This window comes from Plectropomus leopardus, chromosome 12 (genome assembly GCF_026936395.1).
Source record: "Plectropomus leopardus strain MGB_pleo_1.0 chromosome 12, ASM2693639v1, whole genome shotgun sequence".
NCBI classification, from domain to species: domain Eukaryota; kingdom Metazoa; phylum Chordata; class Actinopteri; order Perciformes; family Serranidae; genus Plectropomus; species Plectropomus leopardus.
The window spans coordinates 17,616,752-17,639,947 of record NC_142187.1 but is presented as its reverse complement, the minus strand read 5'-3'; the positions used below and the strand labels follow the sequence as shown (position 1 = coordinate 17,639,947).

General features: G+C 39.6%; 1 protein-coding gene across 10 annotated transcripts in view; it reads right to left on the bottom strand.

Moving 5' to 3' along the window:
* Positions 1 to 23,196, bottom strand: part of ptprsb (protein tyrosine phosphatase receptor type Sb) — a 99,592-nt gene that overhangs the window by 28,862 nt on the left and 47,534 nt on the right. For 4 of the 10 annotated variants that reach the window (XM_088085341.1, XM_088085342.1, XM_088085346.1 and 1 more), the window contains exons 6-13: positions 18,226 to 18,336; positions 17,441 to 17,452; positions 11,461 to 11,475; positions 9,834 to 10,103; positions 6,984 to 7,363; positions 4,146 to 4,347; positions 1,371 to 1,507; positions 998 to 1,142 (exon numbers count right to left, since the gene is read on the bottom strand). In XM_088085341.1, coding sequence (XP_087941467.1) covers positions 998 to 1,142; positions 1,371 to 1,507; positions 4,146 to 4,347; positions 6,984 to 7,363; positions 9,834 to 10,103; positions 11,461 to 11,475; positions 17,441 to 17,452; positions 18,226 to 18,336 — 1,272 coding nt within the window. The remainder of the gene's footprint in view (positions 1 to 997; positions 1,143 to 1,370; positions 1,508 to 4,145; positions 4,348 to 6,983; positions 7,364 to 9,833; positions 10,104 to 11,460; positions 11,476 to 17,440; positions 17,453 to 18,225; positions 18,337 to 23,196) is intronic. The other 6 variants (XM_088085344.1, XM_088085345.1, XM_088085349.1 and 3 more) reach the window with 2 other exon arrangements.

Below are 23,196 nucleotides of genomic sequence, written 5' to 3'. Positions count from 1 at the left end.
GAAAGCCATCTCCCTTCCTTCTTATCTCTGCTGAGATGTGCACATTCGCAGTACTGACCGGGCACTCCAGCGGGGTGAAAAGACAAAGTTTATGAGCTGAAGCACATGTGACCATTTCAATTATTATTATTAGGATGTTGCTGAAACTCCAACTATGTATTGCGTAGTTTGCTCCAAGTTTGAGAGCAAAGCAACGAAGCTGGGTTGTTTTTGGAAAAACATTGCTGGAGTGCAGTAAAAAGAGCCGACAGCATTTGTCCTTATTTACTTAAATTAAGACTAAACACAGCAATTAACTTTAGTCTTTTACAACTTTTTGTTGTAATTCAATAAGAGTAGCCACTGACTTAAAAAAAAAAAACCCCAAAAAACAAAACAAAACAATGTTGAACCCTGGTTTAACGTATTTGATTCTTATCAGTGATTCTGCAGTAAACAAATAAAGAGAAAAGGAGACAAGGAAGAGAATCCAAGTTCGGCTTAAATAAAATACAGACTGGCTCGGCACTTACCTGTCAACACGGTAGAATACCACCATCCTTTAATGCTCCCCACCACTGGCTGCTAGCCAATAAGTGGCAAAGAGTTTCGGCCTTTCAAAGACATTAGACACTGATAGAGTGGAAAAAGTGAAAGGAGGGTGAAGAAAAGGAAGAGTGAAACATTAATCGGTGCTCCATCTCCATCTGTCATGATGTTTTGGCTGTGTAAGAAAGCGATAGGCTGAGCGGAGGAAGAAAGGCACAGTCAAACATAGATGGATGGATGGGAGGTGGGGTTGGACAGATGGGTTGATAAACGAGATAGATGGAGAGATGTGAAGATGGTTCCCAGGTTTCCTCAGGGGCTGAGGACAATGTACTGTGTGTGTGTGTGTGTGTGTAGAGAGATGACGAAATATTTGCATGGGATTTGTGTATAAGACTAAAACATAATACAATTTAAATCTGTGGCGTCTGTTTTTGCCTGCAGGTACAGCAGTCAGACTGAGACGTACTCGCTTGTGACGTCCTCTGCACTAGTTCGTTGGTGAAAGCTCCGATGCCTTTGTTTGAGATGGCGGCCAGGGAGAAGGAGTACTCAGTGTTCGCTTTCAGACCTTCCACCGTGTATGAATTCCTCGGCCCAAAGGTCAGCTTCTCCTGCGAGAGAGAAGAAAGAGGAGCAGAGGACAGGACGAGAGGTGGGATGAGGGAACTGGAGAAAGGAATCATTAAAGAGACACGACTGTCACCAGCACACACAGCGGCGCTGGATGCTGGGGTTAATCTTTTAAACTTCCTTCTTTTATCTGTCCTCTCATCCCCTCTGCCTTGTTCAAAAATCCACTCAGAAGACGGGTTTATAAAAAGAAAAGTAAGAGGTCTCACCAAGCTGCCAAACTTGACAGGTTTGTAGAGCAGCTCATAGTTGACGATGCCCTCCTTTGTGTAGGCAGGCTCCCAGGCCAGCTCGATGCTGGTGTCTCCCACTTTACCAACTCTAAACTTCCCTGGTTGGCCTGGGACTGAAGGGGACAAAACAGTCAGTCGGGTCTCTATCGTATCTTTACTGTAATATAAATATATTTAGTCATGGTATTTTTCAACATTTCGTCTTCATATTTTTTTTTCCAGACAGGAACATTAGGAGAAAATGAACGCTGTTTGTTGTGTTGTTTCATGTTTCTGTTTTTGCGCAAACTCGTGCGAGATTGGGCAACACCTGATGTCGGTTGCGATCAGAAATTAACTATCAGATAAAAATTTAGAGAAAAGGAAGAAAAACATTAAATGTGTACTGTATTGAATCATATTTATTAAGTTATAGCGGTTTAACAACAGCAAAACTATATCAAATCATCCATTTACAAACTCTCACAACACTCATTTATCCAGTCATATGCTCACTACTTCCCAAACACATGCATTAAAACACCTCTGCATTAACAATGTAATGCAGAGATGTGTGTGTTGAATTCTGCTCAATTTAATGCAGTAGCATTATCCGCTTGCTCCGGCATGCCACCTGTCAGTTTATGCAGATTGTTTATGCAGAGATGTTTTAAAGAGTAAGATTTAGTGACAATGCATGTGTTTGGGAAGTGCTGAGCAAATGAGACTTGGATTATACTGCTTGAGTTAGGTGAGAGTTTGCAAACAGATGTTTTGATGCAGTTTATGTTATTAAAGCAGGCCCACTTTGCTCCATAGGGCGAGTCATTGATATGCAAATGATAATTGTTGTGAGTTAAGTGTTCATTTATATGGTGTGGAAGTGGTGAAATTCTGAACTCTGATACTATCTGCCTAGTTGGAATAATACTGGTTATTTCACATATGTAAAATATTTCCATGCACTAAGAATTTAGCAGGAATGCATCTTTTGAATCACTTCATATGACTCCCTTTTACTGAAAGGCCGTTTTCGTATTTAACCATCACTTTTTAGTGTGTCCATTTTAACTAACTGTTATACCCTGTGTTTTTTATTTTTAATTTATTTGCAGACTCATTTTCACACTATCTAACTAAAAAAAATGTCAATGTTTCAGTACAAGACCCTCACTGAGTCTTGTTACAAAGAGGAGAAGTAGAGACTGACTGTGAGTCTTCAACCAATCACATTCCTTACATTCAGTATGAAGGCAAAAATACCAAACTAGGTGACAATCTCCAATGTCACACATAGAGCTGAAAAAGTAACACAACACATAGTTACAATCATAGATGCACCTTGAAACATTTACATTAAACAAGTAGATTCCTAAAAATGAAATGCTTAAAGCCCTAAAGGCTAAACTGTATTCCAAAAAAGATACATTTAAAATATTGCAGGTTGCATTTGTAGATAATTCTGTAGGAATACATTTACATGGCAAGTAGAAAAAAAGCATAAATAAACCCTTAAAACAAATACAACAAAGCCTCACAAAATGCCTGTGGGCAAACATTACATCAATGTATTGTTTACATAACAATAATCAAATTAACCTCTACTCTGTAAAAAATGCATTTATAATCAAAATTAATTAGCTCCCCATAAAAAGATGCTACAGGTCCTTTTAATTTATACATTTTTTTTCTTAAAATTATCTTTCATTTTGCCAGCAGTGCTATTCTTAACATGCCTAGTTACCTCATAATTTTTACGTTTCTTCTCGCCTTGTTTACAGTAAAGCACTTTGTAACAATGTTCAGATACGTGCTGTAAAAACTGAGTTAGTTAATGTCAATACTGTAAATATATAAGACCAAGAATTATGCTGCCAGGGAAATGCCACCGTCAATCAAATCTAGGCAAACAGGACTGCGTGGGAGCAGAGTTTTGTTTCTGAGTGTTGGATTATAATTAATGTATCACTAAGGATGTTTTTTTTTTCTAACTTTAGCTGTAATTGTTGTTTATGAATTACTTAGTGTCAGAGAAATTACCAAGATTAGAAACCAATCCATTTTAACCTGACCCAATTTTCCAGGTGATTTGAAGTCAGAGTGGGATAAAAAATGATGTACTAATTCTCAGTGTCACAATGAACACCCGTTGACCCATAAATCTCTAAAACCCTTGTATTTTTGTGCAGTTTTTATATAATCTCACTCCTTTTGTGTGCTGGAAAATGGCAGACTTGTTTTTTAGAGACATCTGATGGTGTAGCAGGAGCTAAAGCTGCACAGAAATTTAAACCAGTAATACCATCAGAGTAATCATCTCTTTGTCCCTCCCATCAAATAAAACCTGCAACTTCACAGCAGCTGTCATAGTGACATGAGCGGCGCCGAGGTACGAGGGACATTTTCGGCTGTTAATCCCTGTTTCCTTTTCAGAAGTCTCTACAGTTTTGTGCCAGCAGGTGGATTTTATTCCTTTTGAAGAAGTTATATTTTCTGACAGGTCAAGCTTATTTGTGTAGCATTTCACAGTAGATTGCCTCGCAAAACTTTACACGAGTCGCTCGAATAAGCCACTTCACTTTGTTTACGTGCACACGCACAAATAATGAGTCATCTGTGCTCTGTTGCATGTGCACATCAGAAAAACATCCGCTGCTCTCCTGCACATAAATAAGACTATTTAGCTGTTATATCCATGCACCAGCATGCACAAACTAATGATGATGTTTTGCGCACTCACTCACATGCAGGCACGCACACGGAAACACTTACCTCCAGGCATGACTTTAACATGGACGGGATCCGAGAAGGGTCCGTCCCCCACAGAAGTGAAGGCTAGGACCTGGATGGTGTAGGTCTCCGAGGTCACCAGGTTCTGAATTGTGGTGATCACGCTGTCCTGGACGTTATGGATCTGCCACTCATTCATCGGCCGGGACGGGTCCATGGTGTAGTACACACGATAGCCTTTCACCTACAGCAAAGGAGCAAAGACAAAGGATGAATCGAAGTACTGACTCCACAGACCGAGCCCTTATTTATTAGTTATTTATAAGCATATATTCTTAAATATTCTGGTATTTTTCTGTATCATGATGTCGAATGTTGAACATAATTTCTGGCCAACAAAGTTTAAGTAATGTCTTCATACAGTAAGTGTTTTACACATTCCTAATAAGTTTGCTTTGTTTTTTTAGTTGGCAGTCGCAAAAACTACAAGTCACGTCTTAATCTAATAAACTGGGTAATTGGTAGGACGCCGCCCACTGAAAGTCGGAGATTCAAATAAACAGTCAAAACCCCTCAGTCAGCTGAGATTTCTTCAAGTCGATCAGTTGTTGTTCCTCACTTCTGATCCGTTGTTAACACAGTTAGCTTGTGTAATATGTCACTGAATGCTGTCACGCTGAATACCCTCCCTCACCCCTTTAAAACATTAAAGATTTACATGGACAAAAAACAAATCGGAAAAAAATGGCATTGACTGAACAGCCAAATCTGATTCGATTGGCTTAATTCCGAGCCGGGTACAGCCTATGTATGTAAGTGGCAGTACAGAAGTGACTGTAAATAAGGATCAGACTATGACTAAATAAATTAGGTTTAACTTAAATCTGAAGACCTTTTTAGGCTATAGAGTGGATCAAAATGCATTTTATTATTGCAGCCTACCTCATAAAAGCTGTGCACCGTTATGTCAAACACTGTGTCATGTCTGTATTGCAATAAATTGTGGGTAATAAATCAGAGGCCTCTTGTGGACTGGGCGAACTGTGGATTCGGATAGCCCTCAGCACTCGCAGACTTTCTGGGAACGCACCGTGAGTCTGCATGTGCGGTTAAGTCTGGACTCTTGGAAAGAAGGCTGTTGCATGGAGAGTATACTTTCTAGATTGCGAAAGGATTTTAAGGTCATCAGTGACTGGGCTGTATTAAGTGATCTTACACCCGTGGTAATCCATAATACCATCTTTCATACACAACGAGAGTTTATCACAGTTAAAGTCATCACCCACGAATTATTTTCGGCTTTAGTCCAGATGGTCCTGTGGATTTGTCGGTTCAGTGTTTGTTGTTAGAGGTCACTGTCACAAGGTGATGTCCTCACATGTGGGTTGTTGTGCAGTTGACCCTGATAAACAAATCTCACTCTGAGGCTGACAGCAAGCCCTCATATTGTAGTGCCTACGATATAATCACTATACCTCACCTAACCCTCCGGTGGGATTTGTTTATGGACATTTTAGAGTATATGTAATCCTGCTGCCATGCAATCGCCCTTACCCTCCACCTCTACCACCTCTCCTATTATTGCTTTTTAATATCTCTAATCCTCACCCTCAATTCAGTCTTGCACTTTTATGAACCTGCAGTTCAGTTAGGTAGGCTAGAAAAAGAAATAGGCCTCAAGAGGGGGTGCTCTTAACCTAGAGCGGACAGCCCAATTACCTTTTCTTTCTTTAGAGGGTGAGGAAAGCGGCAGGGGAGTTGGAGGAGGGAAATCTCTGGCAAGACACAATCCCTGCAAAGGACATGAACCTGCACACTGTAAAAATGCTCCCAGTGGCGAATTTTATTAAGGCTTTATTGTTTTAACCCCATGAGGGCCTTTGTGTAAATCTGTGTGTCAGTCTGTAGTAAGTGATGGTAAATGTCATTCAGTTTTCTAAGACTAGATTGTTACTTTTAATCAATAAATCAGAAAGGGCAATCAATTGTGCTTTTACAAAAGTTAAAAGAATGAGTAAAAAGTTAAATTATGAGAAAATCGAAATACCACCACTCGGTTGTATTCTTCCACAAACCAGTCAAGTTTCACTTTCAGTTTACATCCATGTCTGTGAAAACATGGATGCTAAACAGAAATCTTCCCTCGGCAGCACAAAAGATCTACACCGTCAGCACAGTTTCAAGGTGGACACCCAAGATTTGTGTCATCAATTCAGTATATGACCGAATGTCTCTCCCATTCTGTTTCTGAGATAAGATATTGTATAAAGGCCAGAAAAATGACTTTGCCCAACATTTTGAAGTCACAGTGGAGCTGGCCTTTAACGTTTTGCATGTGAAATGTCATCGTTTCATCATTATATCTGCTTAGACATTTGTGTGAAATTTTGTCTTAATTTGGGTCTAAATCCTTGAGTTATGGCCAAAGCATATTTTGTGAGGTCACTGTGACCTTTGACCTCTAAAATCTAATCAATTTATTTGTGAGTCCAAGCAGACGTTTGCGCCATATTTAAAGAAATGCCCTTAGAGTCTTTGTGAAATATCAGGTTCACGAGGATGAGATGGACACAAGGTCACAGCGACTGTAACCTTTGGCCAACTAAATCTAATCAGGTCATCCGTGACTGTTACATGCTCCCTAATGACAGAGTTTTCAAATTCTTTAATTTTAGTTTATGGAGCAAACATGAAATTCTGGATGTAAATTCTGGGAACTGTCACACCAAACTACTCATTTTGCTGCAGACATTAACCACCATATTAGGATTGTTTTGCTGTTTGACAGAAAGAAAAAAAAAGAAAAGTATGTGTCTACTTCTTATTACTGACTATGTTCTATATACTGTGACAGATCAAAAAGTAAAAGTTTCCTCTCACCTGTCCGTTGGGTTCCTCGGGCTCCTCCCAGCGGACCATCACGGTGTTTTGAGATATAATGTGCGCCTGGACGTTACGGGGAGGGCTGGCCGGGGCCTGCTCTCCTGTACGAGCCTCCACTCGCGAAGAGGGGGGTCCCTGGCCGATGCTGTTGAAGGCTGACACTCTGATTTCGTACTCGGTGTTGGGGTACAGTCCCCCGATACTGTAGCGGGTGGTGGTGATGCTGTCCACCGTCTCGTACTTGCTGTCTGGCCCTTTGGCTCGGTACTGGATTATATAGTAGGAGACGGGGTCCGGGTTGCCAGAGTCCCAGGTGATGGTGACACTGGTGGCGGTGGTCTCTGTGACGATGGGTGTGCCGGGAGGCTTTGGCAAAGCTGGGGATCAGAGAGAGGAGAGAAGAAGAGAATTTTATACAGCTTTCTTTATTTGCACAAATTACATTGACGTCCCCTCAAACTATTCTGTAATCTGTATATATAAAGATATCTATATGTACTTTGCACTACTGTGTACTTTCACATCTAGCCTGTTTGATTTGGTTAAAATGAACTCAATTGCCCTGTAGTACGATTCATTTGTGAAAGCTGACAATCAAAGCCTGGTGTGGACCAAACAACTGAATCCAGATGGCTTGAAAAGGTGGAGCTCAGTCTGCTACCAAATAGACTCTGGAGCTGTTCATTTGTGATATGAAAGCTAACAAACCAACCAAAGGACTTTATGATAGCAGATATGTGATTTTAGCATGATTTTAAAAGCTAAACTACTAATTAATCCATCTGCTGATTCTGAAATCTGTCCGGCATCTCATAACTGATCCGTGTACGGCCATGCAGGCCTGTATTATTTATACTAATCATTTGGTTACTATGATAACACATGTGCACGTACCCGCTGATTAAAAAGCTTTTAAAACTGCTGTGCATCTGACTCTGTGTAGTTTTTCAGTTCATTAAATCCATTAAAAAGTGTGTGACAGTGAACCCACAGAAACAGGCCTCAAAACATTACTGTATAAGAAACCTCCTTTTTGTCCTGTCTCTACCTGTTAGCCATTATTTTTTATGATGCGGTCAATTTGCCGCCTAATAATACTAATTGGATGCTTAAAATCAGGTGGTTTTTTTTTTTTAGTTCTTTGTGACACTAAAGAACATAAATAAACGCATCAGACGCATCTAAGTGCTGCATAACGTCTGTCAGACACTGGAATTTAATTTGCCCAACATGTCTGGATGATGCACTAATGATGTAGAATGACAATTGCCAAAACTGTCCTATCAAAGAGTTCGCAGTCAGTCTGTATAACTTCCTGTTTACACCTCTTGGTTCGTTTGTAAGAAGTCAGTGTCAACAGGAATGAACCACAGGTGTAAAAGCACCCTCAGATGCTACACTGTATTTCATTGTAGTACTCACTATGTGCAATGATAATAAAGTTGAATATAACTGAATTTACATATTGAGGGTACACTGTTAAAATTTCACAGTACATTTATTAATAGCTGTTTTTGTTAAAAAAGGTGATATTAAATGGCCCCCCAGACTGCCACGCATTACTGATAAACTCACAATAACAAGGTTACCTTATTCATTTACAATATGAAGAATACTTTGTTGAAATACGCAGCACAAATAAGCTCAACAGCAGTCAAATGTATCATTTCCATAATGGAAACGTACAACATCCACTTCTCCTGACATGAACACATTTTAAAATACAGATGAAATCTAAATCAAACTTGATCTATCTTTCAATAAAGCAACAACTGAGACTCTTTTCCCACACTGTTTTCGCTCTGAACAACCTCATAAGCACTAAGACACAACAAAAAACATACTTTCTTAACAAACTGCTATCTTTTTAATGTCCAGAACAAAATGTCCTGAATGTTTTACTGTGCTTTTATTGAAAGTGTTTTATTCTTCTGCATCATCTGCTGGTTTGGCAACACTACTAAAGCACAGAAAAGCACTCTAACAACAACTAGTAAAATGTGAGAGATTATTTACCAAATGTGGAGTGCATCTATAGAGAAGTGAAGAAGGCAAACAGCGCTGATTGTTGGGGACCAGATGCATGTTCTTGCCTCCTCATTTAAACTGGTACCATCTGTGCACCAGGACTTTGATTTCACTAACTCGTTGTTTTATTTACTACACATTAGTGAAATGTGATTGCTAATGGGATCCTTACATCTATTTATATGTATCTATTTCTCCTCATGTATTTATTTCAGGATTTATCTAACGGAAAAATAGGCCAACAGACAGGTCATAAAACTTAGTTTAGGGAAAAATTTAAAAATAAAATAAGAAAGATAAAAAGTAATGTATGAGGAAGTGTAAATATATTTCACAATTAGTTGTATGCCATTATTAAGTCAATTGTGTTGCCAGTTAATAACAAGAAACAGAGAATGCAACATTTGCCCAAAACTGAATGTGACTTTTGGTGAGTGTGTCTGTGCTTAGGCCTACACTGCAAAAATGGCCTGTCAAATTTAAGGCCAAACACCCTAGATTTAAGCATACTTGCACTTAAAAGAAGCAAATTTGGCTGCCAGTGCAGTAAGCAAATTTTGCTTGTTAAGATGTCTTAAAACCAGTAAAACTGTGTGCACTAGATAATCCATTTATACTTAAAACAAGACTAACTAGATTTTTTAATCTAAATATAAGATTATTACACTTGGTTAGATCGGCAGTTTTTGCAGTGTATAAGTACGTCTATTGATGACTCGCTCAAGTATCTGTCTGTCTGTCTGTCTATTTATCTATCTATCTATTTATCAGCAAGAAAACACACCAATTGATTGATCACGATATGTGAGCGTCTCTTACTCTTTACTAAGACCTGAGCGGTGGCCTCGATGATGCCCAGGCTGCTCATGGCCACACAGGTGTAGTTTGCGGACTCCCGGACACCGTTGAGCTCCAGCACGTTCCGTCCGATTGGCATTTCATCCTCCGGGGTCAGGTCCTCGCTGCCCAGCATCCACTTGACGTAGGGCATGGGCGAACCCACAGCCACGCAGGTGATGTTGACGCTCCCTCCCGGCATGATCTCGTGGTTGGAGGGGAGGATGGAGAAACGAGGGGGCACACGGCGCACTGGGAAAGGAGGAGAGTCGGGGTAGAAAGGAAGGGGGGTGGGGATTGGGGTTTAGGGAAGAGGTGGGGGACGAGAAAAGTGGGGAAGGGAGTGAGGAGAAGAAAGTCGGGGAAAAAGAAGGAGGAAGGGGGGAGGGAGTGAGGGGGAGAGAATCAGAGAGAGAGAGAGAGAGGGAGAGAGCGAGGCAGAAAGCGAGATGGAGATTGAGAAAGTGAAAGATAAAAAGAAAGAGAAAGGAAAGAGAGGAGAGGTAACAGGAAGGGGGAGAATGAACTTCAGGGTTTTTACAGAAAATTACAAAAGGGATATTTCAAGTTTAGTCCCAATTACTTTATGGTACTGATGATTCCAACAGAAAGACACAAATCTTGTGTTGAGCTCAACCATTCAGTGAGCTGCCTACTCAAAATAATAGTGACAAACTCTTGAGTATCATTTCAACCAGGACATGACACCTATAGTCAGTTTCTCTTCTTAAAAAAAACAGTTTTCTTCTGGCTTTTTATACATTTAAGCAGAAAAATATGACTTTATGATTCAATTTTTGGACTATACTTGTATTATTATTACATTTCCACCTCCAAGCAATGACTAAACATGTTCAACTTTGCCAGAAACTCCAGGAAGAAACTTAACTTCATTGAGATTTCTGCGCCTGGAGGTGCTTCTGCATTAGATGGGCTCTTTTTAGTGAGTGTATGCATCACGGGGGCCGATCAATAGGCCCCTGCCAGCTATTTGTGTCCCCATAAGAAGAACAAGTAAAGTGGCAAGTTATATCCAATAGCGCATCTGTCGGAGCTCGGTTGACTATGTATTAGGGGGAGATGCATCGAGAGACTGAACTCATAGGTCACTTGCATGCCTGGGCTACTCAAGAGGGATAAAATGGTGGAGAAACACAAAGAAGAGAACGAAGAACTGAAGAGAGAGAGACAGAGAGAAGCAAGACAAAGAGCAGAGACTCTGGAGAGAAAGGTAGAGGGAGAGGAGAGGTCAGGACAGACAGAGAGAGAGAGAGAGAGAAGAGAGAGAAAGAGGCAGCTCTGCTTCTCTTCCAGACAATGACAGGCAATGTAGCAAAGGACAGCCACATTGTACAACAAGATACTGTACAATACATAGGATTCATAACTGATACAGTGTGTAGTCAAAATGAATTGGAAATGTGGACAGGAGTGGATCGAGGGTTCTAATAAGGGTGTTTTGTGGCAATTACAGAGTGATCATTGGACACATTAAGTAAAGAACACCAAGACAGCATGAAAGAGGCAGAACGGGAGAGAACGAGTGCGAGCAAAAAGAGAGATATGTGAGGTAGTATGTGCATGTTTATAAGTTAATAAACTTATGTACATGTGTCTGTCGCTCCTACACATCAGGGTGCAGACAGAATGCAGAAGAAGAAGAGATAAAAAAAGGGGGAGGGACAGAAGGGGGAAAAGACAGGGGAGATAAAGAGAGGATTAGAAGAGGGTTTTTTAGGGGGAAGGAGGGAAAAAGGGGGAAGAAAGAGGAGCGAGGAAGAAGAAAACACATGGATCTATTTTAAAACACGGCTATATACCAGGCCCATTCAGAAAGTAGGTGCTTCAAAAGTAAGAGAAAAGAGACTAGGAGAGATCGGATGTTGAAGGAACAGAAGAAGAAGAAGAGGATACCCCAGGGTCACAACACAGGAAACAGAAAGAGACAGAGAGAGTAACGGACAAACATCTCTGCATGAGAGAAGAGAATGAAAGGGAAGGCAAACAGAGAGCAGAAACATTGTCGAAAAATAAACTCCAAGAAGCTTATATGTGTTAAAAAAAAAAAAACAAAACATGAACTTGAGAAGCAACAAATGTTCTAAAAGTATGCAGAAAGACTACAGATAAAAACTAATAAAAAAAAAAAAAAAGTTACTGTCAAACCCTGCAGTAGCAAAATAACAGAGAGGCAAAGTCCCTCCCTCCCTGGATCACCATGGAACCTTATTTCAGAAAAAATATGTACGGTAGTCGACGGCGTGAGACAAAAAATTATCTTTTGATCCCATTTGAATTGGGCCATGAATTACACATAATGTTTGGCAATTTAAAAGATCATTTTTGCAAGTCAAGAATGTTGCATTTCTCTGTAAAACTGGTTAAAAAAAGAAAATACATAATTGGAATGATTACACAAGTCGTGTAAGTGATGTCAAAACTTTCTATTTCACTGAAGCCACAATGCCTGTGTGTCTCTGACCGGGATTTACTCACATAAGCAACAGGTCTTGCTCGCCTCCTAACTGATAAAAAAGACCAGGGATCTCTGGATAAAATGCATCAAGTTATCGTATTAGCTCACTGGTGCTGTGAACATGGGCGGATGATGAGACAGTGGACCCCTGGGCACAGACATGCAAAAGGCCCCACTGCCTGTCCTACATATGGAGAAAGACACACAGACTTTGTGGTAGTTTTGCCTCTTTTTGTTGTTGTTGTTGTTGTTTTGCAACATGATTTGTAGTTGTCAGCATTTTTTGGTGATTTTTTTTGTAATTGTTTTGTGTCTTTTTTAAGCCATTTTCTGTCTCTTCGGGGTATATTTGTGTCTCTCTTGGTTATTGTTTTTTCTCTTTATAGATGTTTTGTGTATCTATGTGGTCGTATTGTGTCTCTTTGTAGTTGTTTCGTGTCTCTTTAAAGTCATTTTGTGTCTGAGGTAAATTTGTCTTTTTTGGTAGTTTGTCTCTTTGTAGTCATTATATGCCTCTTTGTAGTTCTTTTGCATTTCTTGGTTGTTATTTTTGTGTCTCTTTGTGGTGCAGCTCCTCGTGGTCATTTTGATTATCTTTCCGGTTGGTATGTGTTAGTTTGAGTGACAATGATCCATCAGTGGAGACGCATATCGTGCGAGACAAGAAATGTAGTTCCCTGAATGATTTCACGCATAAATAAATGGTAATACAACAAACTGCAACTCTCTTGATTTTCAAAGTGATCTTTTAAATTACCAAACACGATTTGTGTAATTCATGACACAATTCAATGGATTTAAAAAATGATTTGTCACTCTCCATTGACTACTGCAAATACTCATCCTCTTGTTCAGGCACACTGGGGAAACGAGAGGCGGAGGGCCTTTGCCTCTCTATGAGAGTTTTCTTTAGACGACTTGGAAATCCAACAGTAATTCTAGTATATATATAATATAAAAAACAAACAACTGAAATAAAGATAAAATAAAAAACAAATATGGGTAAATTTGCTGCATAACCTCCACTCCTTAATGTGTAACCTGATTACTTGGAATCTTCATGGGCCACATCCCCCTACTCAAAGAATCTAGAGACAATTGGATAGAAGTTAACATTTTTTGCATGATTTCAACAAATTGAGAAAAGAAAAAAAAAAGGTTGCTGTGACGTCACTATCATTTCATGAATAACAGATAAAGTGAAAATCATCTGGAATACTTGTAGAAAAAAATATTGGAAGATACCCAGAATTGGATACAGAAGTTGAAGACAAGAAAGAGACAAAGAGACAAAAACAGGTAGATCTGTTAGAAAACAGACATGATTAGGCAGGCATCTCCTCATTTGAGCATGCTGGAGACAGACAGACAGACAGTCAGACAGACAGATAAGCAGACAGACAGACAGAGAGACAGAGAGACAGACAGACAGACTGCATCCATGACAGCTCCATGCACAAGACAGACACAGCAAGTGCAATGCAGCATGACACAACATCACTTCCATTCAGTCGGTTATTTTATACTTTTTATATGACCAAAAAAGGACAATTAATTAAGCATATGTATTAGTTTGGTAATATGAGAGACAGGATGAAGGTGAAGACTCAAGATGATCGTTTAGTAATCTGAAACCTGAACTCAGCAGTATTTCAAAAAAAAAAAAAGAGACAAAAGACTGAAGAATCCGCTGCAGACACGTAGCCGAGCACTTTACAATAAAGTGAGCTCATAACAAGGGATAATCCTTCACATGCTCACAGAGCCTCTAGCTTTAAGTTAATCGAGTTGGGCCGCATGATTCCCCTCCAGTTTCTATACAGTTAGTGAGAGCCAGGAGCTTCAATCTTTATTAGCGGGAGCTATCATTAGTCCCGTCCTCTGCAGGGAGTCTGGAGGCTACAAGCAGGGGAGACCTTGGCACAGCCATAAGGATTACGGCTGTATCGCCGCGCTGCTATGTACCCGTTCAGCACCGTCACTGAGCTGACATTTACGCAGCACCATCCAGTCTGTCTCAAGGACACTGATTTCATTATCCACTGTAATAAGAGGGAATCATTAATATCCCCTCCATATCTAAAAATGTGAATGGATATGATTAATTTCAAATGTCAGTCAATAGAGGCGTGTCGGAGTGTTTGGTGAAGATAGCAACAGCCACAAATACAGCACGGGCTGTACAGTAGCTTTGGCATATTGCTTTACCTGTATATAAACTGATGCTTTACTTTCAGTCTGAGCTGTGGTGAAACAACACATGGAAAAATACTCAGTTACAGGTGGAAGTCCTCCACTGACACTATCAGTTATATTAAATTACATAATAATTTTTGAGAAAAAAAGTACTTATATACTTAAATTAAGAATTCCAAAATGTTACTCCTATGGTCTAGGAAAGTTCAAGCAATATTTGTGAGCATGAGCAATTCTCAAAAGGCAGAAACCAGAGAAGAAAGTCTCAAAACTTGTGATGTCACCAAGTATAAAGTCTATAGCTCCATAGACAATCAATGGGAGCCAGATTTTGTGTACTCACAGGCTGTCTCTTTTATGTTTTTAGACCCAAAGGAGCTTTATTCTGTTGTAGTGTTCTCATTTTTGAAACAGTACCCATGAACACTTTTATCCAGAACATCTTTCCCAATTCGTCCATCGAGCAGCTCCAGACTTTCGATAACATCACAAATTTGAGAGTCAGAACTCTATTTCTGGATTTGGGAGAGAGTTGTTGATGTTTGCTAATGTTTTTGGACGGTCTTACACCAAAGGAACAACACCTTTGAATTTTAAAAATGGGCGTTGTTCCCCTTTAAAGGGACATTTTTTTTCATTTTCACTTGACTTCAGCCACAAATGGACATTACAGGTTAATGCTAAATGTTAAAATAAAATGTCACGGGTCATAAAATCAATGAACTGACTAAGAAATGTCAGCAATATCAAGCTAATGAGTGCTAAAGCTAGATAGCAACAGCTGCCATGAGCTACTGGTTGTACCAGAGCAAGTGAGGCTGTACCAGTAAAAGCCCTTAGAGTACTGAATTGAGTGAGTAGTGATGTAGTTTTTTTTTTGTTTTGTTTTTTAACTTAATATTCATTGGTTTTTCGAGTTAAAATGGAGTTTAATGAAAGTTAGTTAATTTGATAGAGGAGCAATGTATTGAATTATTCTTTTTTTTTTTTACATCGTATGAAAAGTATCAAGCGTAAAAGCACACAAATACACAAAGAGAGTGTTGCAGTAGTGTTTGAAAAAATATGGATTTATCGTTACATATCGAATAATTATCTGAATATCTGAAACAGTTTTCATACTCATTTTTTGCAATATTGACACACCGACCTAACTGCACTGACCTGCTCTCTCTTGTTAATTTTGACCATAGTCATTCTTTTATCCTCTGCTTCTAACCAAGAAAAGGAAATACACTGTCACCATGTTATAGCTTTATGTTTATCTTTTAATAAAATATTTACAATGGAAACTGATATTGAATATCAATAACATTCAAGGTATTGTATAGAAGTTGTATATTCCATTACCGTGACAACACTACTGTATATAACATTAATGTATAGTTTCCACTGATGCATTCATATGTGCATGTGTATCATTTTATTGTTCCAGTTGTCAAGGTGGAGTTTATTTGAACTATTTTATACACTGATGTGTAGTCTAATACAGTGTTTCTCAGATGGGGGTATGTGAATTTTTTTTTGGTAATTTAAAAAATGTCAGTCATGTATGATTCCTAAAATAATTAGGCTATAATAAGCTCAATAAAAATGTAAATGTAAATTCGATAAACCATATTTTATATTAAATATTTCTGTTTTTACCGCAATTGTTAACATTAGCAGTCACCTTCACATTTACATTTGTTTTCTGTGTTTTTACCACAGACTGAATCGATAATGGGCATAGCTACCATGACATCACGCACAGGTTTGTGGACTGCAGTTTTGAAGCTTCAACCTCAGTTTGGGCCATTGCCATCTTGGACACTGAGACTGAGGACACTATCAGCTGTGAGCCTGTCACTCAAGTGGCCCCGCCCTTAAATATAAGTAACTTTGGGCCTTAACACAATATAAACAGGTGAGCTAAAAGGAAAAAAAAAATTTCAAAATTATTGAAAACAACTGGTCTTATCCATCCTAATGCATTATTATAATGCACCTGTTTTATAAGGTCAGACTATGTTTTATATGCAAAATCTTACTTAGCAAAATAAAAAGTACAATATTTCCTTCTAAACTGTAGTGGAGTACAAGTATTATTCTCAAGTAAAGCACAAGAACCTCAAATTTGTGTTTAGGTACTTGAGTAAATATACTTTGTTACTTCCCACCACAAAGTGATGTGATGGTTTTCTCGCCATCTTGAGTTTAAAGCATGAACGCAGCCAAATATAACTGATGCTTCTCCTGCAAACCTGCACAGCACAAATGACATCAACACAGACGGGCACATACAAGCGTGACTGCGAGTGCAAGATTTCCACTCAATGCAACAAGTGCAGAATATGAGCAGATGTGATGACATGAGAGCCGTGACACAGCGTTACACATGATGTGATACAAAAGAAGAAGAAGAAGAAGAAAAAAACAGACAGTAGGCAGACATGACAAGACAGCAAGCTCAATAATATCACAATGCGCGCATATCAATAGGCGTGAACACACACTGTGCCATGCTCTTGTGTCAGTCCGTCAGTCAACACACATGCAAGCGGTGCTCCTTTCTCTTTCTCTCTCACTCCTTCCATGCAAACATCGCCTCTTTTTAATCTTCCAATTCTTGGGTCTCCATGACAACAAGATCATACCATGCAGAAAACATTGATCGGGGAGTGAAGGCAATACCAAGGGTTCTGCACACAAGGCCTCACAATGCAGTCAATGCACTCTGCTGCGTAGGCAGACCACTTCATCAACGTAGCAGCTTTAGAGAAATCAACTCTCTTCATATTTTTTTGGAGACAATATCATTTCACCTTAAATCTACTCCGGTGTCCTTAAAATGTTTTTTTTTTTGTTTCTCTCTGTTTCAATAAGTGAAGCTTTCTGAAACAAAGGAGTAACAAAAGAAAAGAAAGAGCACACCAACCTTCTCGAAGCTCTGAGGGATGAGAGGGGGTTGATGCAGAACACAATGACGTGAGGGGGGGAGAGAGAGAACGGGGAAACACAGAGAGAATAAAAACGGCCAGCGCAAAGCCACTCGCTCCACTGCATCACACACACACGCTCACCATCATTCTCACTCCTCTGAAAATCCCACTTAACATAGAAACTGGAACTTATAAATCTGAACATTGGTCGTGGTCTTTCAGCCTGATAGATACACCAGCAGCACCCACAGTCCAGAGAATCACTTAAACACGGATCATGTGGGTGCAAAATTATGCCATTAATTAATTATAAACATACTTTAGATTATTTATTATTATTATTATTATTTTTTACCAATTTCACTCAAATCAATCCAAATCTGTGCATCTTTTGTGCAACATTTTCCTCTTAATCTGCCTCTTGTATAGAAGCCATATTAGTAGACAAATCAGTGATGCTTCCATGCAGTTAAACCAAGGTGTGTTCCCGACTTTATGTTAAATTTGACGCCACAGTGGGGGCTCGCACCGAGGTTTAAGGTGGACTTGTTAAGGGTGGTTGTGAGAAATACCAAACAACAGGTTCAACATGTATTGTAGACAATGGATGGGTTAGTAATACTTGTTTAAAAGCACAGAAATGAAAATTGTTTATACCAAGAGCACCTTAATAGTTTCTGTGTGTTTGTCTCTGTGTGTTTGTGTGTCTTTGTGAGTGTGTGTGTGTGTGTGTGTGTGTGTGTGTGTCTGTGCGAGGTGCGTTTCTGGGCTCAGGTCCTACCTCGAACATACAGGTTGGCAGGGGAGGAGTAGCGCACGCCTTGGGAGTTGGTGGCCACACACTCGTACTTTCCTTGGTCTGTTTCCTCGCTGTTCTCGATCTGTAAAGCTCCTGCAAGACAGAAAGTGACAGAGAGAGAGAGAGAGAGAGAGGAATAAAGATGTTTTGTTGAAAATGTTTCTGCTGCTATCAGTCTTCCTTTGCATCCTCTTCTTTTCATCCTGAGATGTTTTGCTGTTGGTCTGTCTCTGTTTTATTCTGACCCTGGGGTATCCTCTCTTCTATTGCTGCAACACATCCAATAAAGTCAGTTTTGTTATATCTGTGAGGCACAGTCTGAATGGGTTCTTATATAGAAACCATGTATTTCTTTCTGCGCGCTCAGCAACACATTCAAAAATGAGAAATTCCCCCCAAAAAGTTTGGAAGTCAAAAAACAAGACTCAAAATGACTTTTTATAAACTTAGATGACACTTAAAGGACCTTTTGTTGTACACCTCTTTATGAGCTAGTGATTCCTCTCCTGCAGCCGTGAAGAAAGCCTGTTTCTATCTTGGCAAGCTTTACCCCACGGCAACAACCCGACAATGCTCTTTAACTCCTCAACTTGTTTCTTTTACTTCCTCAATTTTTATCCTCCTACCCTGATCCCACGGTGATAAACAGTGTCTCCCTAAACGTGCTATATTACACACAGCGCACAGGTATTCTTTTGTTTCACAGGGTGCTATTCTTACTTTTGTTTTCTTTCTTTTTTTTTTTTTTGCTAACGGCCTTTTGAATTACCAGCAGTGATTTTTTTTTTTTTTTGCTCTTTCAGCCTGCTCTGTCACATTCATCTCATCTGAAACTGACTTTGACATGGAGCCTGAGGAGAAGGCACAAAACCATGGATTACAGTCTGCTGCAGGAGGAGAGGAAAAAGACACAACTCCAAACTCACGAAACACACACACACACACACGCACACACACACACAGACACACACACGCACACACACACGCACACACAGACACACCCACACACACACACACACAGACACACACACACACACACACACACTCACAGACACACACAGAGCTGGTTTAAGTGTGATATATAGCATAGTGTTTTGTATCAGATCTTCTGTGTGACTGATAGAGGGGATCTGGCTTGTGAGAGATGTATGGAGATATATTGAGAAGCAGAAGATATAGCATGCTCTGCCCTTTCCCGCACAAGAAGAAGAGATGTTCAAGTGTTTTACCTCAGCATGAAGCAAAAGCTTAATTTAAAAATTATGAGCAAAAGTTATGCGTTCATTAAAAACATAAAGTACAGAAGTGCCATATAAAAGATTACATTAAAATATCATGCAGAATCGTCCCTTTCAGCCTGTAAAGTTATTGCACCTGTCATATATAAATGCATTATTAGCATTATTATCAATTATGCATTCAGTATGCAGTATGTTTAAAATTAAAGTGTAATTTCAAATGAATTACACACACACACACACACACACACACACACACACACACCCACACACACACAAAATGATGTAGCGCCACTTTCGTAAGAACTACATATACATATATATATATATATATATATATATATATATATATATATATATATATATACAGTCATGGAAAAAATTATTAGACCACCCTTGTTTTCTTCAATTTCTTGTTCATTCTAATATCTGGTACCACTAAACGATAATACAATGAACACAACAAAAATGCAGCTGGTCACATAATACTTTATGTCCTATTTGACATTCTTAAGCTTAATTGATTCCCAGGGTATATAAGAGGCCATTTCATGTCACAAGCAGCACTGCACATGCAAAGGCCTAGAGTGGTTTCCTGCTTACATTCAAGCCGTAGCACAACTCAGAAGTTGTCAGCTCTCACATAATGCCTAAAACAAAAAGAATTATGTGAAGCCACAAAGGCAGCCATCTTGGCACTGCTGGAAATTGGCAAATTGGAGAGACAGGTAGCTAAAAAACTGAAGATCTCCAAGACAGCCGTTCATTACAACAAAAAAAACAAGCTGAACATGGCACTACCAAATTGCTACCTGGCCGTGGCAGGAAACGCTCTTTCTACCCCACGAGATGACCGTGCACTCATCCGTTCCTGTGTCAGGAATCGTCGTCAGACCTCCAGGGACCTTAAAATGAGTGGGCACTGTCGAGAAATGTGACTTGTTCCGCAAGGACAGTTCGAAACCGACTTTGTTGAAGCTGGTTTGAAGTCACACAGAGCACGCAAGAAGCCCTTCATCAATGAAAGGCAGAGGAAGGCCGGTTACTCTTTGCTCGAGACCACAAGGATTGGACTGTTGATGATTGGGCTAAGGTTCTCTTCAGTGATGAATCCAATTTTGAATTGATGCCCACTCCAGCCAACTTACTGGTTAGGAGGAAGCCTGGAGAAGCTTACAACCCAGACTGTCTTGCCCCTACAGTAAAACATGGGGTGGATCAGTCATGATCTGGGGTTGTTTCAGTCTGAGTGGAACAGGGCAAATGCAATTGTGTGAAGGCCGAATGAACCAGGTCATGTACAGGACTACCCTTGAAAACAGTCTTCTTCCATCAGCTGGAAAACTCTTTCCTGCCTCGAATGACTGGATTTTCCAACAAGACAATGCCCCTTGCCACACGGCAAGGTCAGTTAAAGCCTGGATGGAGAACCACAACATTCGCACCATGCCTTGGCCTGCTCAATCACCAGATCTTAATCCAATTGAAAACCTGTGGAAAATCATCAAACTCAAAATGGAGAACCACAAGCCCAAAAACAAAGAAAATTTGTTTGAATTTGTCCAACAGGAATGGGCTGCTGTGACAGCAGAACAATGTCAGAAGCTGGTGGAGAGCATGCCAAGACGCATGTCTGCAGTCATCAAAAACAATGGTTATGCAATCAAGTATTAACTCTTGTGTGTATCATGTGTTTAAAGCAAACAGAAAAGAAAACATGGAATGCTTGAAAGTAGTGTTTTTGGCGGTGCAATGCCATAGCTATTGATGTAAGAATTTAAGTAATTTTGGTTATTATCAAGAAAACCATGGAAAATGAATAGTTCTTAGTTCTTAAATTAAACTCTCATGAGCTATTTTTGTTGTTATCATTATAATTGTCCAAACAAATGCACCTTTAGTTGAGCCAGGCATTAAAATTAACAAGAAATTGAAGAAAACAAGGGTGGTCTAATAATTTTTTCCATGACTGTATATATATATATATATATGTATATATGGTAAATACCTCAAAATTGCAGCACACAGCCATAAAACTATCCGCATGATATACAAGATACATGTTAAAAATGCAGTTGGTTGTAAAAATAAAAAGTGAAAAAAAAAAAGGCAAAAAGGGCAAAAACCTCCAAAAAAGCCTCCAGATAAGATATTATCTAGACCCTGAGTTTATTTAAAATAAAGCTGCAAATAATTTTATTGATAAGCTGATAGAGAAAGAGAATGAATTGATAACACTTTTAATAATCAATCAATGATTGCATTTAGTCATTTTTAAATCCAAAATGCTGAGCATTCTCTGAGGATTTCTAGCTGATATCTATTTAATATCATTGTAAACTGAGTATCTTTGGAGTTTGAACCATTAGTCAGGCAGAGATAGACATGAAAACGTCACCCTGGTTTCTGGAGATATCTGTTTTCTGACATTTTCTGCTGCACATCATGTCCCCTCTCTTCCTTGCCCTTCCTGTCTCTCTCTTACTATCAACAATAAAACAGAAAGGCAAAAAAAGAAAAAAGAGAGACAAAAAAGGAAAATAACAGGCTGACTAATGGAAATGATCACCAGATGCAGCACTTTACTCAAGGAAAGCAGAAGTACCTAGAAACTAAATCTAACACTTAAAGGTCCAGTGTGCCTCCAGCTGTGAGGCTGCAGTACAAAAACTTCTCCTCTGTGCCAAGCGTGTATGAGAACTATGATGGCTGCTACAAAAATATATATGGCTCTATCTGAAGCCGGTGTTTAATTTGTCCGTTCTGGGTAAATGTAGAATTGACACAGCGGACTCTGTATATGCATATAAATGGCTCATTCAAAGGTGACAAGAAAACTACCAACTCCCATTTTCAGGTGATTAAACACTGACAATATCATAGTAATGAATATTATATACCATCCCTGCCAATAGATGCACATAAATCTTACACACTGGACCTTTAATGTACTTCCTAGTTACTTTCCATCTCTACAGACACATTCACAGCGTCGCCTAATGGCGAAAAAAGCTTTCAATTATTAAATTTCAAAAACTCGGCCAGTTAAGCACTAAGAGGTTCCACAGAGACAGTCTGTGTGTGTGTGTGTGTGTGTGTGTGTGTGTGTGTGTGTGTGTGTGTGTGTGTGTGTATGTGTGTGTTTGTGTGATTCACAGTTCACACAATAGCTGATCAGAATATGCAGAAGTTTAAACAACACGTTTTTTTGGATGCTCAGAGGAGGGAAAGTATTACTTGTTACACACAGCGAGGGCACAAGTATGTGCTCTGTGTGTTTGAGTGTGTTTAGTGAGCTGAGAGGCCCTGCTAGCTGAGGCTGTCATCCATTTGCTGTCTTCTGCAGTTACATGAAAGGAAAACAGCTCGTGCCCTCCTCTTTCTCTCTATTTTTCCATCTCTCATTTCCCCGTGGTACGGGGCAGAGTTGGGAGATAAACAGGAATAAATTATCTGCTCTACAAGGCGAGCCTCCTCTCCAGAAAGCGGTGGAGGCAGCGGGAGAAGCGAGGGAAAGACGGAGCGGAGGAGAGATGGAGCTGGACAGGTGGAGCTCTGCAAACAAGAACTCATCTGACAGCTGGAAGCGGCTCATATGGCTAACCATCAGCACAAATTTGAAATGGGCGATTGAAATCTTCTTTTATGCAAAACATGTCGTTACCATACATGGAAATAGACAGGTGTTCTGTGTATATGAGCAAATAAAGGTCAG